This window comes from Molossus molossus, unplaced genomic scaffold (genome assembly GCF_014108415.1).
Source record: "Molossus molossus isolate mMolMol1 unplaced genomic scaffold, mMolMol1.p scaffold_m16_p_7, whole genome shotgun sequence".
NCBI lineage: Eukaryota > Metazoa > Chordata > Mammalia > Chiroptera > Molossidae > Molossus > Molossus molossus.
This window is the reverse complement of record NW_023425401.1, coordinates 48,254,347-48,272,059: the sequence shown is the minus strand read 5'-3', so window position 1 is coordinate 48,272,059 and position 17,713 is coordinate 48,254,347. Positions and strand designations below refer to the sequence as shown.

General features: G+C 34.6%; 1 protein-coding gene across 3 annotated transcripts in view; it reads left to right on the top strand.

Moving 5' to 3' along the window:
- The window catches only part of HGF (hepatocyte growth factor), a 69,927-nt gene that overhangs the window by 26,375 nt on the left and 25,839 nt on the right, over positions 1-17,713 (top strand). For all 3 annotated transcript variants that reach the window (XM_036247274.1, XM_036247275.1, XM_036247273.1), the window contains one exon: positions 14,570-14,744. In XM_036247274.1, coding sequence (XP_036103167.1) covers positions 14,570-14,744 — 175 coding nt within the window. The remainder of the gene's footprint in view (positions 1-14,569; positions 14,745-17,713) is intronic.

Sequence of the window (17,713 nt, the reverse complement as noted above, 5' to 3'; positions counted from 1 at the left end):
CTGCTAATAAAAGGAAGTGTTTTGGACGATTCAAAGCCCATTGAAAGGGGACGTGTCTGGCATTTGTGAAATAACTGCAGATCTGGAAGGCTCTCAGTGTGCACACAATGTTCTAAGGAAATTGAATCATCTGTTTGGTCCTTTAAAATAAAAGACAACTCCAGTGACAGTGTTTCTCTGTACAGATTGAATTAGTTCCACTTGTTGACTTTTAAAATCTTGTTATTCTTTCCATCATTCTAGACCTGTTAGGTATAATAAAACAACTGTTTTCCATCCACTTTTCTTTAATGTGTTTTAGGTACTCTTATAAATCGTCTCTGGTACAAGACCAGTGTAAATACACACGCACACACCTGCACATTTGCCTTTCAGCTGACACACACACACACCCCAAAAATATCCAAATGTTGCTCTCCTCTTCATTTTCAACCAATCTTTGATTATTTTAAAAACACACTGGGAGAGGAAAGAGGTAGAATGAGTATAACATTTCCTAAGTATTTGATAAATATTCTTTCTTTTCTGCCCAAGGAAGAGTTAACTCATTATGCAAATAACGTGCAATAATTCTGACAGGTTTGTTCAACAGAAAGTGGTATTTATTGGATGTTAATTCTAAGAAGATGGTAGAACTTGTGAGTCAAACCTACAGAGTTAAAATTAAAATAATTTTTTGAGCTTTGGAAATATTTTAGAAATAATTTATTATAGGAAGCTTTTAGTTTACAAAATTACATAGAGAGTCTACACTTTCATTAAAATGAATAAAAGTTGACATTTTGGAATTCTGGAATGTATGACATAATGTTTTATGGATATCCTTTCAAATATTTTGACTTTGATATTAATAAAGCATAGAATGCAAAACCAATAAAGTTGGTGGTAGTTTCAATTGTGTATTAGTTTTCAGGTGCATAACAAATTGCAAAAAAAATTAGTGGCTTAAAACAGTACATATTTATTATCTCATAGCTTCTGTCGGTCAGTAGTCCAGGCATGACTCAGGTTCTCTGCTTAGGATCGCACAAGGCTGTGATCCAGGTGCCTTCCAGAACTACAGTCTCATCTAAGACTCAGGGTTCCATTTCAAGTTCACTGGTCTTTGGCAGAATTTAGTTTCTTGTGGTTGTAGGGCTGAAGTCTTCAGCTCCTAGAGAATGCCTATTGTTTCCTGCCATATCACCCTCTGCACAGTATATCAGCTTACTTCTTCAAAGTCAACAGGATAGCTTTCTGGTACTTTGAGGCTCTGACATCTACGGCCTCTTTTAAAGAGCTTGCTTGGGCTTGGCCGGTGTGGCTCAGTGGTTGAGCATTGACCCATGCAGCAAGAAGTTGCCGGTTTGATTCCCGGCCAGGTTAGAAGCTCAGGTTGGGGGCCAAATCCCCAGTGGATGGCATGCAGAAGGCAGCCAATCAATTTTCTCTCTCATCGATGTTTCTATCTCTCTTTCCCTCTCCCTTTCTCTCTCTCTAAAATCAATAAAGAAAAAATAAATAAATAAAAATAAAGAGCTTGCTTGATTAAGAAAGGTTCATCTAAGGTAGTATTCCTTTAATTAACGTAAAGTCAACTGATTAGAGACTTTAACTACATCTGCATATTCTCTTACTTTTTATGAAGCTAATAGAAGCTAATAAGCCAATCTCAGGAGTGACCCTCCCATGATGTTCACACCCACACCCAAGAGGAGGGAGTTATACAGAATGTACACCAGTGGGTGGGAATCTCAGGGGCCATAATTGCATTCTGTATCCCATACACATGTTTACATGCAGTAGATGTAACAGACTATTGTTTATCACTTTTTATTTGTAGTATTTGATTCTTGGGCAAGTTTTCTGGTGATCTCTCAGTCCCAGTTGCTTAAATTCATTCTGAGTTTTCAATATGTTTGAAGAAAAAATACAGTTGATTATATCAATTATTCTTTCTAAAGTTGAAGGGAAGCTTTTAAACTCTTGTTTCATTGTATATCTGTATTAGATAATCATAATTGCCACCATTTATTTAACAGTATAGAAAGGTGTTTTCCATTTATCAGCACGTCTTATTTCATGTCCCCAGAATGGCTGTGATTGGGCCAGTGAGGAAAGATGTGTAGAGTCACGGGTGGGTGGAACAGCACTGCAGTATTCAGTTAGGATGGTACGGGTAGGGATGGGCTGAAAGAGAGTCATGGAAGAAGATGAAAAAATAAGAGTGATGGGAGGCAGATCAAGTAGGATCCTGAAGTGGCCCATCTATTTCCCACGAGAAACACTGAAAAAGAAAGGAGAGTGGTCTTATCTGATTTATGATCTAGAAGAGTAAACTCCAAATTGACTCTCCTAAGGTCTGTAGGCATGGATAGGTTAAAAAACTCAAATTCCACCTCCTCTGCTTCCATTTGAATTCTTTCCCAAGACCTTCTACTTGAGATGCATGTGTTCCTAAGGAATTAGTCAAATTCAACACCTACCTTCCTATTCACAACCACCCTTTACTCCTATAATGAAAAAGTCACACCGCCCATCCTTCCTGAATTTTAATGTGGTTCATTGTCCCGGGGTGTTAAAACCTTAGCAATACTAAACAAAGAGAACTTTGAAAATACTATACATGCTGTTTATCATTCATGTACTAACAATAATTGTATGACTTTATCTCGTGTGTGTGTGTGTGTGTGTGTGTGCGCTTAGTGAAAGTGTGAATTCATCTTTTAGAATTTTGTGGTCATAAGAAATTTAAAAATATTAATTTTAATATATAAAAATCTTTTAGAAAAGTATGATGGGGCAAGGAATAAAAGTCTCCCACATAAAATAAAATACCTTAAATTAGAATAACATTCTTGCCCTGGCCAGCTTGGCTAAGGGGTTAGAGCGCCAGCCTGTGGTCCAGAGAGACCTGGGTTTGGTTCCCTCTACGGGCACGTACCTCAGTTGCAGTTTGTCCCCGGCCCTGGTTGGGTTGTGTGGTGGCAACCACTCGATGTGTCCCTTTCACGTCAATGTTTCTCTCTCTTTCTCCCTCGCACTTTATCTGAACAAAAAATGGAAAAATGTCCTCAGGTGAGAATGAAAAAAAAAAAAAGAATAACATTTTTTGGGTAAAGTAGAATAGAAAAATGATTCAAGGAGACAGAGAACTTGATAATCTACATTTTAACCAGAAACAGGTAGGTATCAAATTACTATGATATTTACAATCTATTAAGTACATCTAAAATAACATGAAATATTTTGTTTAAAACGATGTCAACAGTTATGCTAGAAATCACATCTTTTGCAACCATTTAAACTTACCATAAAAAGTTTAGAGGTCAACTTAAAAACGTGAGAGGAAGTATGAATACTTTTTCAAAATTCTTTTAGTAACAAGAGATAAAGCAAAAACAAAAAGCCAACAACATCTGAAGACCACTGATCTGGAAGAATTACTATACACTCCAAGTGACTGGGAGGGAGAAGGCTGAGGAAGGAGGCAGGTGCATCTGATGCAATCTGATTGTAACAGGCCAGTAAGAAACAAAGGGAATGTGAACTAAGGCAGTAAACTGTGAGAATAACAGGGTGAGGAAGGATGTGAACAATACTAAATAGGTATAATGTCCAGGATACTAACAAATTGGATGTAGAGGGAAATGAGATAGGGCAAGAGAAATCTAAAATATAGCCTATGTTATTGGGTAGATGATGCGTATTTGCTAGAGTTAAAAATTTGAGAAGAAAGATAATAAGTTTAATTCTGCTGATATTGAGATGCAGATGATTGATGTATGCTCATAACACATTTAAGTTAAGTCTTCGCTGAAGGTCATGCAAAGTCATAAGTAAATACGAGTGATAGTAACAGACTTGGCATAACAGCAATCCCAGGTAGCACCTCGAGAACACAAAGAAGGTTGTTTATCTCTTTTCTATAGGATTTATTTAAGAAATATTTACCGAGTAGATTTTATATGTCAAATGCCTTTTTAGATTCTGGGGACACAGAAGTGAACCAAACAGACCAAGACCTATGATAAAACTGAAATTTCAGAGCTTTAGCACGAACTCACAAGTGAAAGCTGACATTGCCTTGACATTAGGATATTCACACCTTTCTGAGCCAAGGTTTTGGATCCCGATCTCAGTTGCTTTTATTTGTTAAAGGGCTGAATGAACCACAAATTTGTTCTTGTCACTTTGCTTCCAGCTTTAATTTTGCAATCAGTGTATCACTGAAAGTGAAGGATGAGCCTTGCTCGTCCCGCGGGTGTGCCAGGGTGTGCCAGGGTGTGCTCGGACAGGCTTTCTCGGTCTTCCTTCACACCACATTCCTCAGAAGGTGTTGTCTCCAGTGGCAGCAGCCCACATGTATTCTGGATTTAACTTTTAACAGACTTCCAAGTATATGGAATTTTAAAACATTGTAAACATATAAGATTGGAGATCCTGTACAGTGCCTAAGTGAAGTACTGATTTTCTTAGGGTTTTTCCCTGTAATAACTTCAGTTTCTGAAAAAAAAAAAAAAATGTTTATTCACTCTGTTTCAGGAAGAAATAATAATATTTGTTGGGACTAATTTTGTGTCTCTGAATTGAACTTTAACAGTTCTCTGGCAATTGAAATACTGTGGTGGTTGATGTCCCTCAGGAATTCTCATTGATTATTTAAATCAGTTGTTCACAAATTTTGGGGGCTGAAGATATCTTTAGAATCTTTAACATTATTGAGAACCTTAAATTGTCAATGTGGCTTATATGAACCAATATTTGCTGTATTGAAAATTAAAATATAAATTTAAATGTTTTATTAATTTACTAAAAATAAGATTATTGGATGTTAATAAATATATATTATATAATAAATATATATTGATGTTAATAATATAGCATATATTTATATGCTATTTTAAATAAAAAATAACATTTTTCAGAAAAATAGGGAAAACAATGGTATTGTTTTAGGTTTTTTTGCAAATTCAGATGTTTTGCAAATTTCTTTAATGTCACCCTAATTAGAAGAAGCTCACTGAGTGTCTCACATCTGCTTCTGCACTCAGTAGTTTGGAATATCATATACCAAGTGCATCCGGAAATTTCACTACATAAAAGACAAATGATGTCTTAGTATTTTTATGAAAATAGTTTTGATCTTCTAGATTCCTGAAAGGATCTCCTGGACCCCAGGTGTTTCCCTGAGAACACCTTTTTTGCTGCATGTCAGACATGTAAGGCTGATGTACTGTAGTCCCTAGAGTACAATAATGAGGGTACACCTGTTACCTACTCCCATTGTCCCTCACCTCTTACCACCAGCAACTCACGTAGTTGAGGATTTCTTCTATCATTTATTATCTGATTTTCTTTATTTATGCTGTGGCATTGTGTAATCAGTTTTTAAGCTCTTTTTTGTAAGATTGGTGCCACCAGTGACACAGTTTAAATGCCAAAAGCCTAGAATAAGCCTAGATAATGCCCTTTCTTTCACTTCTCACATTTGACCCATCAAGACCTATCAATTTTATCTCCTCTGTACCTCTCATATCTGGCCATTACACTCTGTCAATGTCTCCGTTATCCAAGAGATCATTCCTTTTCATCTTGAATATTTGAATGGCCTTCTGAGTGGAGTTGTTGTACCCATATTTGCTCGTTTCTCCCTCCAATTTCTTTTCTACACTGCAAATAGCTTATTTTTTTCTATGTGAGTATATCATTGCCCATCTCTAGCATATAACATACTCACTCCGTCACACACAACAGTTAAAAACCCTCAGTGATTTCTTTGCTCTCAGGACAAAGATGAAACAAAACCACCTTTTACTCCTACACCCACATGTCTAACCTCATGCACTACCACCTTTCTCACCATGCTCTTTGTTCCATCCAGAGTAGTTTACTGCTTATGCCTCATAATTTTCCATATTGTCATTACAGTTTCTTTACCCCTGCCCTGAAACATTTTCTCTTCCTTCCTGAGTTCAAAGTTAAACTCAGGCATCATTTCCTCAGTCATCATTTCTTCATCCAACATCCCTAAGTTGGTCAAATTCCGTATTATACTTTCATACCTGAAGCCTCTCTTTTCATGTACTCTTTAGAGTCCAGTTTTTATACTTATTTTTGAAGTTATTCGGTTAATAGCTCTGTCAAAATGTGTAAGCTCCAAAGAGCAAGAAGCGCGTCTCTCTTTGTATCCCATGGTGACTAGCAAGTTTTCTTGCACGTGATAGAAGCTCCACAAATATTTGTTGAATGAATGAATGTTACCTTCCTACAAAGTGGTAGTCTTAATTTTCTTTTTTTGACTCCTGGAATTTCTTTTTTTTTTTTTTTATCCTCACCCGAGGACATTTTTTTTGATATTTCTGGAATTTCTTCTATGCTTTTTGGCTTTCATATGAAAACTTTGTTTTTGGTCAGACATTGTCTACCAGGAAAATTTGCTTCCTGCCGCTTCCCATCACTTCATCAACTCATCCTCAGGTTTCATGCCTCCCTGGCCTGCTTTTTGTTTCTTTGTTGATGGTTCTCTTGATGGTCATTAGCTTACCAACAAAATAGATAAGACTTTTCCTGATTTACCTTATTTTTCTTCTCCTATTTATTTTCCTTATTAATTTTAAACTTTTAGATATGTTACTGTTCAGAGCCATTTTATTTTTAACTTTATTGAAGCATAATTGATATATAAAAAACATCACATATTTAATGTTACAATTTGATGGGATTGAACATATCCACGTACCATGAATCTAGGTAATAAACATATCCATCACCTTCAAAGGTTCCCTTCTGCCACCCTCCTTGCCATTTATTGATTGTGCTAAAAACACTTAAATTGGGACCTACTCTTTTAACAATTTGTAGCATGCAATAAGTATTATTAACTATAGGTATATGTTGTACAGTAGATTTCCAGTACTTACTCATCTTGCATAACTAAAACTTTATATCTGTTGAAAAACTCCCCATTTCAGAAGTCTAAACTAGGCAGATCTTTGGTTGCTAGGATTTCTATTAAATGTATTGTTATGGACTAAACTGTGTCCCTCCCCCACAAAAACTTATACATTGAAGCCTCAAACCCTATTGTGTCTGTATTTGTAGATTGGCTTTTAGGATGTGTTAAGGTTAAGTGAGGATTAGTGCCTTTATAAGTAGAAGAGAGATCTCTGTCACTCACTTCACCATATGAGGACATAGTTAGATGGTAGCCATCTGCAATCCAGGAACCAAATTGGCTGCCACCTTTATCTTGGGCCTCGTAGCCTCCAGAATTGTGAGAAAATACATATCTGTTGTTGAAGCCATCCAGTTTGTGGTATTTTGTTATGGCAGCCTAAGCAGTCTAATACAGGTACATTGCCCCTGGTAGTTAATAAAAAAAAAAAACCCTTCCTCCTAGTAACCAATGCACATCAGTGTCATTCTAAGAGAATGTCTACTTTTGAAAAATTCAGTGCATTTATATGTTAAAATAATTTTCTGCAATTACATGCAAACACACTGAAATTACTTCTTAAAGAAAGCTGGTTATTTCTTTGAATTTTATTAATCCATCCAAGGCCAGACAGAGATTTGTAGAAAAAAAGTGTTCTTATTGTAGTCTGAGTCAGGGGAAAACAATGCTATCAATACTCTTTCTCAAGGGAAAGTTCTTATACTTCGAGGTTTTTCCCAAGTCATCTACTAAGGAATAAGAGTATAGAATTGAAGACTTTTCACAAAAACTCTTGTCTCTTGAGCATTTTATACCAAAAAGGCTTGGATAAAGTCCAGGGAAAAGTTTTAGATAGGAATTGTAGGTTCACATGGAAAGCAAACGTGCAAGCAATTTGAGGTTTGCACTTTGGAGGTCTTTATGCTACTTTCCCATGTCCATTTTAAAACAAGAAGCTCTTTAAATTTCCACTGAGTCTGATCCTGTCTTTTGTGGCCCCAAAGAGCACAAGTCTGTTGACAGGAGAGTAGCTTTGCACATTGTTCTCAATCTTCAGGGACCATCATAAAGTAAACCCTACATTTCAGCTGCTCTTCAGTAGCTGTTAAAAAATGGGTTCATTGATCTACTCCCAAGAATAAGCAGGTATTTGTCTAATGGCCTGTGAAGAAACTAATTCTTCTCTATAGGCAAAAGAATAGCAATAGTTTATCACCACTGGGAAACCCAAATTTTGGGGTGTGCAGGGGAAATGTAAATGTAGGGACTTACTTATTGTCCATGAAAATCTTACAGAGCTGCAGGTGTGGCTCTCTGTAACTTACCTGTGTGTTCAAATTCTCTAATTGCCATTCATGGACCTTCAGCAGGGCCATGTGATCTCTGCCTAGAGTTGGCTAGCCTTTCACCGAGAAAATGGATCAGACTTATTAGTCATCTTGTTCTACTGGTTTCTTTTCTTGGGGCTAAGGGGCAAATGTTTGTTCCAACAACTGCATCACAGTTAATGTTCATTCTCTGAAAAAAATCTACTTAGACCTTAAAGTTCCCCACTAACAATTAGATCATAGTGCATCCACTCATGCAAAGTGAAATTAGTATTCTAAGAGGCACCCATTGTATTTGACCATATTCTAACAGGACAGGAAAAATTTCCAATAACAAATATTGTTTTCCTTAAAGCATTTCCAAACAGAAAACTTTGTATCAATCATTAAAGAAAAACATTCTTGCTCTCATAGGCCACTGAGAATCATATAAATATCTCTGCATCTGCTCCAAAGGGTGGTCACTACTGACACCCCTGGCAAGCGTTTTATTTGTGAGGAACTCTCAGAAGAGTTCCTGGTATTTTTGGTGTGAGCTTGGTACACATAACTTGCAAAAACATTTGTGTATTTGGGGATGCAATATTTTAAAAATATGTTGCTTTGGCTAGATTTGATCAGCTTCAGCTGATATTTGGGGATATTTCTGTGCTCATTTAACACTTCACTTGGCTACCAGAGACTCTTCAAATCCATCTCTTAATTTAGGTGCCATGTCTGTGGTCCAGAGAGACCCGGGTTCAGTTCCCCCTAAGGGCACGTACCTCGGTTGCAGTTTGTCCCTGGCCCTGGTTGGTTGTATGGGTAGCAACCACTCGATGTGTACCTTTCATGTCGATGTTTCTCTCTCTCTCTCTGTTCCTCTCTCTCCCTCCCACTCTACCTGAACAAAAAATGGAAAAATGTCCTCTAGTGAGGATGATAAAAAAAAAAAAAATTAGGTGCCATGTTATAGTATAAAGTTGAAAGGAATAGCTTTCCCAACATTTAATAGCCCTTTCCAAATTAATTGGCATAAAATTTTGTTTTGTTTTTGAACCAGGTTTTGATAGCTTTATAGTAAAACAGCTGAAGAGGCCTATTTTATTGCAGTTCAGGAATAATTCATTTTGTTTGAATAGTAAGTATGTATGTAGGCAGCAAAGATCAAACACTTATAACAGTTAAATGGTCCATGGAAAAATTATTCATCATGGTCCTCATCGGATAATATTTATTAAGCAGCTGCATGAGTCTCATAATAACTCTTATTTGTTGATAAAAACTATTTAGTATTTTGTACTAATATATCTTTTTTGCCTCTGTTATTTATTCTTACACATTGCCACCATAATTATGTAGTTTTGTTTATGGGGTTACTTCTACCAGCTGAATGTCAAATGGGGTAAATACAGGTGCACTAACTTCGGAGGCTACCTTTTAGTTAAAGTAAATTGCTACCTAAATACTGCTTGCTTGTAGTTAAAATTATAAGTCATATTTCCACTGAATTGAAACACAGGGATAAAGAAAACCATCAAGTTATCTGAGGTTATACATTTGGAAGTTATGGATGCTTATTAAAATATAAGACAAAAATAATATTATTTCGATTCTTTATATTTGAATTGAGGCTCGTTTTAGTTCAGACTGCTATAACAGTATATCACAGACGGGGCGGTTTATAAACACCAGCCATTTAGTTCTCACAGTTGCAGAGCGGTAAGTACAAAATCGAGGAGCCGGCAGATTTGGTAACTGGTTGGTAGATAACCATCTTCTCAGTGTGTTCTCATGTGGAGGAAGGAGCTGGGGAACTCTGTGGTGTCTCTGACCGGGGCACTAATTCCATGCATGAGGTTCTGCCCTTGAGGCATCTATCAAAGGCCCCACCTCCTAATTCTATCCCATTAAGGATTAGGATTTCAATATATAAATGTGGGAGAGATACAAATATTTAATCCATAGCAAGGCCTACAGCACAGTTATATTTATTCTGTAGCATATTGCATTTCTAGTAACGTGTGGTAATTATTTGTATTCTGTAATTTCAAAAGGTTTTAATTTCTACCTCAAATTCAACTTTATTAAATTATCAAGTTATTTAATCCAAATCCCAAATTTTGATATGTATTTAACCATTTTAACTTACATTGTTTTTTAATTAATATTCAATGACTGCTTAAGATAAGACTATATCAAAGGTTTTCAAATATACTAATGAAAGTTTAGCAAAACCTGTTCAGCATAATTGTTCAAATGAGTCTACGATTGCTACTTTTAAAAGTGAAAGACTTTTTAAAATTAAATCTTTCTGGGAACCTCTGCAGTTGAAGTGCAAAGTTAAAATCAACACTATAGGTCGCTGAATTTGACACTGGAATTTTAGTGGATCAATCAGGCGTGAAATATTTTCCTCAATATTCCTATATAAGTGGTATTTTCTTTGACTTAGAGTTTTGCAATATAGATATTTTTTTCTAAATTTATTTTCTAAAAATGGAAAACTTTGCCTCAAGTTAGGGAAATATTTATTTTCTACTAGCATTTATAGTTTAACATTCCTCTTAATATTTTCTGGTAATCATGTTATTGCTTACTCGCTTAATTTTTTCCTATATTAATTTCCTAATGAACTATGGTAATATTCCTTTATGTTATTTCCCTTTTATAAAGAGCAGCATAATTAAAATGTTTTTTGAGTTTAAAGCTCTATGTATTGTTTCAGATATTTAATGATTATGGGTCATTTCTGCAATAATGTCACTTTATTAAAGGTGTTTATGAAAAAATTACTCTGAAAATACAATTACTCTCCAAAAATGACACCTTATGTTTATTCCTGCATTAACATCATAGGTATAGCATTTTGCTCTCTAACTGCCACACAAGCACAGTTTACAATGAGAGTCTGTGATCACATAGCAGAAGAAAGGGCTCTCTGAGCCTGCTGCCACATTTAGAAATTCTATCAAGTTAATGGCCAAATCCCGAATCATCTTTCAATATCATATTCTTTTTTCATTGTTTGGGTAGGTGTCTGGCAAATTAGACAGTTGTCCAAAAAGAACAGCCCGTTAACCTCTGATGGGCTCAGCCTCAATGTAGGTTCCTAGTGAGATGTGTTGGTCCCATATCTAACTGAGGTGGCCCTGAGTGACATGGGGACTCATTGAGACTAGCTTTTTCATTACATGTGCACAGTGCCTGAGGAATACTTGAGCCTGGGAAATAAGCCCACAAACTAGCTTTAAAACTTCTTGTCCCCCCAAACTTCTTTAAAACTACGCTCTAAAGATTCTGCACTGCATTTCCCTTCTAAAACTATGAAACCTTCAACCAGACTCCTAGAGACAGATGTGATTTCATTAGGTACAAGGTTTTGCTTTGTGTGTGTGTGGTGTTGGGGGTGTTGTTTTTGTTTTCTTTTTTTACATTAAACAAAAGCTAGTGATGACTGCCTTTAAACTGTTCATGTGAAAATAAAGAGCCATAGTTTTCGCCTTGAAAAAATGGATCAGCAATGCCCTGGCCAGTTTGGCTCAGCGGTTAGAGCGTCGGCCTGCGGTCCTGAGAGACCCGGGTTCGGTTCCCGCTAAGGGCATGTACCTCGGTTGCAGTTTGTCCCCGGCCCTGGTTGGTCGTGCGGGTGGCAACCACTCGATGTGTCCCTTCACGTCGATGTTTCTCTCTCTCCCTTCCTCTCTCTCCCTCCCGCTCTGTCTGAACAAAAAAAAAGAAAAGAAAAAAAAAAAATGGATCAGCAATAAACAAACACAACAACACACACAAATAAGTACAAAAGTGAAAATGTAGAAGCACCCAAGACAGGCAATGAGGCTCATGAAAAGACTGATGAAAGTGTTTTTGCTTTGATTGCTCTGACTCTGATGTTTCTCCCTTTGTTAGGATTCTGAATCCTGACCAAGGTCACAAATTTGCTGCCCAGAAGTTTAAATTCAAGAAGTGAGGGAAACAGAACTTTTCTTCTTAAAATGTTAAGCTAATGAATTGAAGGATTCCTGGGGACATTTGTTTTGTCTTGTTTCACATCATAGTTTTATAACTATATATGAAATATATCAGTACAAGCTTGACCTTTTATCTGTTTTAGAGTTATCATCCTTTCAAGACTTCCCCATGCAGTCTCCTCAAATAATTTCACAGTAAACTCAATCAGAAATGTAGTAGCTTAGTGGCATTTGTTTTCATGAAATATATACCGTTCCTCAGGACCTGTGAATCCATCTTATTTTTTATTTCTTGGAATAACTTTAGGTAATATTAAAATCATAAAGGACTTACTTGGTTTATTAGAATCAACTTTTTCTATATGTCATTTCCCCCAGCCCAATAATTTTTGCTCTTCCTGAATCAGTATTAGTAATATCAATATATATTCAGTATTAGTAATATCAATATATGTACATGTGTATCCTGTATGTGTGTGTGTGTGTGTACATATATATATATGTACACACACACACACACACACACACACACATAAATTCTCTAAGCTATCAACTCTCAGTGATCACTTTATAGGTCAATATTTGGACATTGTCTCATCTCCATTTGAATTTCCTTTTAATTTAGATACATAAAAATTTTAAATATTTAAAAACTGAGTGAGGTTATTATAAAGGCAATCTGTAGCCCTGGCCAGTTTGGCTCCGTGGTTAGAGTGTTGGCCCATGTACTGAAGGATCTTGAGTTTGATTTCAGTCAAGGGCACATACCTAAGTTACAGGATTGATCCCAGGTCCCATTTGGGGTCGTGTGGGAGGCAACCAATTGATGTGTCTCTCTCACGTTGATGTTTTTCTCCTTCCCTCCCTTCCACTCTCTCTAAAAATCAGTAGAAAAAAATATCCTCCAGTGAGGAACAACAACAACAACAACAAAGGCAAGCTGTAGAAATATGTATATACAACATATTCTAGTGGTTGAGATGGTCATTAGTTAATTCTCTTCTTGTTTACACAGTTTCATAGAATAACTCCAAACTTGGGTTTTATGTAATTCCCATGGAATTTAATGAAATAAAGCATTCAGCCACATAAGGTAGTAATTATTTGTAAGAAAATTATAAATTTAAATAAAATAGAAGAGCCATTTAAACATGTTTACACTATTACATACGAAACACTTTTATAGACATCCCTCAAGTCATCTCTAATTCTGACCTCTCCTTTGGAGAAATAATACATCTAATTCCAGAGTAGAAAAATCAAAGACATTTATTTAAATCATAAACTGTCCTGGAGGGTGGCAACTTGAGTTTTATCCAGCAATATCTTGAATGACCATTGGAATTGTAAAGGTAACTGAGGAGTTTACATTGACTTTAACTCTTTTGAACCACAAACATTTTCATGGATGTTTTTGAGAAGGCCTATGGATTTTACTTGCTCCAGAATGGTTTGAGTTATATTTTGTTATAGTGAGCAGCATTAAAGACAAAAAGAAAATTCAAGTTGTGGTAAAAACTAATTTTTTTTTTACTTTGTTACTGAGAGTTCCATGATCTTCATAAAGTATGTTAATAATTATAGTTGGATTAAGAAAAGAACTAGAACAACTAATTAGTTTATTTTTTTAAATGCCAACAAGTTTATTAAAAAGAAATTTTGCATATCAGCTTAAAATATATTTATAATATTAGAGAAAAACCAAGGTTAATACCATTATCCACTTTGTCTGTATATAATTTTAGGAATAATTATATAGTTATTTCAGAAATACTATATATTCAGCATATATAAGTTATAATGACATATGGAAGTAAATGCCTTTAAAGAATTTTTCAAGAACCTAATTTGGTGTTTGAAAGAAAAATTGGAAAGGAGATTGCAATAATAATAAATTGATTTTTTTTTATAACTCTGCTCTCTATACCACCATTAATTTTCCTTTTTTTTTTGATGGCCAAACTTAGAGCATAGTACTTCTTATTTTCCTACTTGATCACCATATTACTCATAGATATTTTTCAATTTCCAAAATAGTAAAAGGGATTTATTATTATTTTTTTTAATCCTCACTCAAGGATATGTTTATATGATTTTTTTTGGAGAGAGAGGAAGATAGAGAGAGAGGTCTAGATAAAGCCAAGCTACAATATTCTGTTTTATAAAGAGAAAAATTTCACAGTTGAGTCCACTATGTCAGCTTACTCCTTGGGTTGAGTGTAATAGTAATAATGATAAATTTATTTTTTTATTCCACTCAATTATTATGAAAATTTATATAACAAAAAATCCTGGTAATACAAATGTAAATGAACATCAAAAGAAAATGATAGGTTGAAAGATTTTATTTAATTTGTATTTCTTTTTACCAATAGCTCACAGTACTATGAATGATACGAATGTCCCTGTAGAAACAACTGAATGCATTCAAGGTCAAGGAGAAGGTTACCGGGGCACCGTCAATACCATCTGGAATGGAATTCCATGTCAGCGATGGGATTCCCAGTATCCTCACCAGCATGACATAACTCCTGAAAATTTCAAGTGCAAGTGAGTAAATTAGACAAATATAAATTTGCAGTAAGCTCTGGGAAAATGAAGTAGAGTGATTACTTTTTACTAATTTCTGCGTTAGTGATCCTTAAACTTTAGTAGCGTGCCTAGCGATAATCAAGAGTTAAAAGGTAGATTACTCAGATATTTGGATTCCTTATGTCTGATATTTGGATCTCAAATATGCATTTTAACAAGCACTCTAGGTGATCCTGAATTAGGTAGTTGATGTACTATGCTTTGGGAAGCACATATACAGGTTTCTGATGACAGCTTTGTTCTTATAGGTCCATTTAACAAACCAATATATGGTAATAATAACCAGTCAAATTTCAAATGAGTGCTTTTTAAAATTTTCATATTAACTTTAGGGGAGATTACATATGTTTTTCTCATACAAGAAGATGGATACCTTGATTTTGGTTAATATTGTAAACTGATGAGTTTTCAGCCTTGAAACAAAATTATTTTTAAAATGTTAAATGAACATTTTCTATTGTTCCTGGATTTGCTTTTTAAAAGTGGGCAAGTAAAACAATTGTTTAGATGAATCAAGTCAAAGAAACTTTCCTTGACTAAATATAGTTGCATGTGCCTTCTCTGTGGCTGCTTTTTTTCACCACTTGACTTTTGCTGCACAGGCACAGCCACAATGCCATGTGTTTTTAAATTGTCCACCTTGTTATGGAGAACATAAAATGATTGCTTTTGAAATTTATAACACACGTGTCATTCATAGTGGCTTTGCTGAATAGCACCTATAAATAACATATATTGGCTTTATGTAATTGGATTTTAATAAGAGAGCTTAACATTTCAAGATGGAGAATTATGAGCACTAGTTGGCCCATCCACTAGAGAGGGGAGATATTTTATGTTTTTCTTTTTAAGTTAACTTAATGTATTTACTTAGATAGTAAATATTCATCTGTTATTAGTTTTTCATTATTTTATAATAACAAATTTATAGTTGTCATTCTGGGTTTATTTTCCACCATTTTCTTCACAGCAGTACACTCTATTTCTGACCAATGTGGCTTTATCAGAAATAAATATCAGAGTAAAGAAAGCAAAGAAACTGAGAAAAGATTAGGTAAGAGAGACAAAGAGGACACTGTCAGTGCCATTCACACATTCTGTGAAGTTCTAATGACTGGTAATACTCAAGTACGAAGTCGTGTATGTGTGAATACCCAATAAAATTTATTTGTAAGGAAAGAAGAATAATTATAAAAGTTTAATTTACATATTTCATGAGTAAAAACTATCAAGAGTTAGCTGTTATTTGTTATCAGATTTTATGCTATTTTTTCTTAATTTAGTTATTTGGTCAAGATGACCAAACCCAAAAAGTGTGTTATAAAATGGATAAAAATGGACTCAGTATTTTTCTTAGAATATTGATACATTTAATATTTGTGGTCTAGCAGAGAATAGTGTTCTGGTCAGGTGTCTCTGGTTGTATTAAACACTATTTGCCTCAATACTGAGACTCCTTACAAATGGCAATTTTAAAAGTATAACTCAACCATACTACCTGTGATGATTCTACATTTATCATATAATGATTAATTTGTTTTAGTAATTGTAAACAATTCTTTCTTTAAGTGAAGGAAAATATCTTAGGAAAAATATTTGGGTATACCTTGACTCTCATTCTTGATTAATCTAGATAAATGAGGTGCTTCTAGATATTGACTTTGTGTTTGTGTTAGATAATTTTATTTTTTATTTTTTAAAATTAAATTTATTGGGATGACATTACTTAATAGGAGCATATAGGTTTCAAGTGAACAGACACCTCTACCAAGAAGACATACAAATGACCAGCAGTTATCTGAAAAGTTCAACCTCACTAGCAATTAGATATAGATTTTTAAAGTGGGTCTAAACTTAGAATTTGTTAGCCTTATGTCTCTGTTTAATTATCTTGCCTTAAATTAATTTAACTAAGTAATTTTCATCAATGCATGCATTTTGTACTGACATAAAATTTTGAAACATAAGTATAAATTGGTTGAAATAATTAGATTTTCTTTACCTTTTCAATTAATAATTATATTATACCAAAGGCTTGAATATTGGTTATAATTATGAAAACTTACTATACTGTGGCTTTAACTATTGACAATCACTGTTCTTATAACCTTAAACAACTAAGTTTGTGTTAGGACCTATTTTTACTAGATCAATTATCAACTATTGTTGATTTTATAACCGAACCGAAGCTTCTTACTTAAAATATTCTCAGTTTGTAATGATCAATTTGTGCATTAATAAAATTATAGTACTTTAAAAATGTTTTTATTGATTTTAGAGAGAGAAGAAGGGAGAGAGAGAGAAAGAGTGACGTGAGAGAGAAGCATTGATTAGTTGCCTCTCATATGTACCCCAACTGGGGATTGAACCTGTAACCTGGGCATGTGCCCTGACTGGGAATCGAACTGATGACCTTTGGGTGCATGGGATGATGCTCAACAAACTGAGACACACTGGCTAGGGCAATACTTCTAATTGGACCTAAGTAATGTAAATAATATGGTTTCCAATAGATTGAATATTAATGTTGTTAAATTATTAGCCACAGAGCTAAGAAAAGAAAGTACCAGTTTGCTTCAGATTATAAAGCATTTTCAGGAAAGCAAATCATAAATGCAGTATTTTATTTAAAGTTAACCTTACTTACATTAAGGTTCACATTAAAATCCTTTTATATACAGAGAATATTCATATAGAATTTTTCCTTATCAAGAACTCCAAATATTTAATAAACCATTGGTAAAATAAAGGATATACTACATTGACAACTTCGATAGTTAGGTTTCTATATTATGATTGTGCCTTTATTTTACAAAATACTTGTCAAGCTTTTGGTAACTTCTCTAAATCAAGAAATAACTACTTTGAAATGAAAATAAATGTATGTAGCAAGTTAAATAAATCAAGAAAATACAGAATTCAAAGGA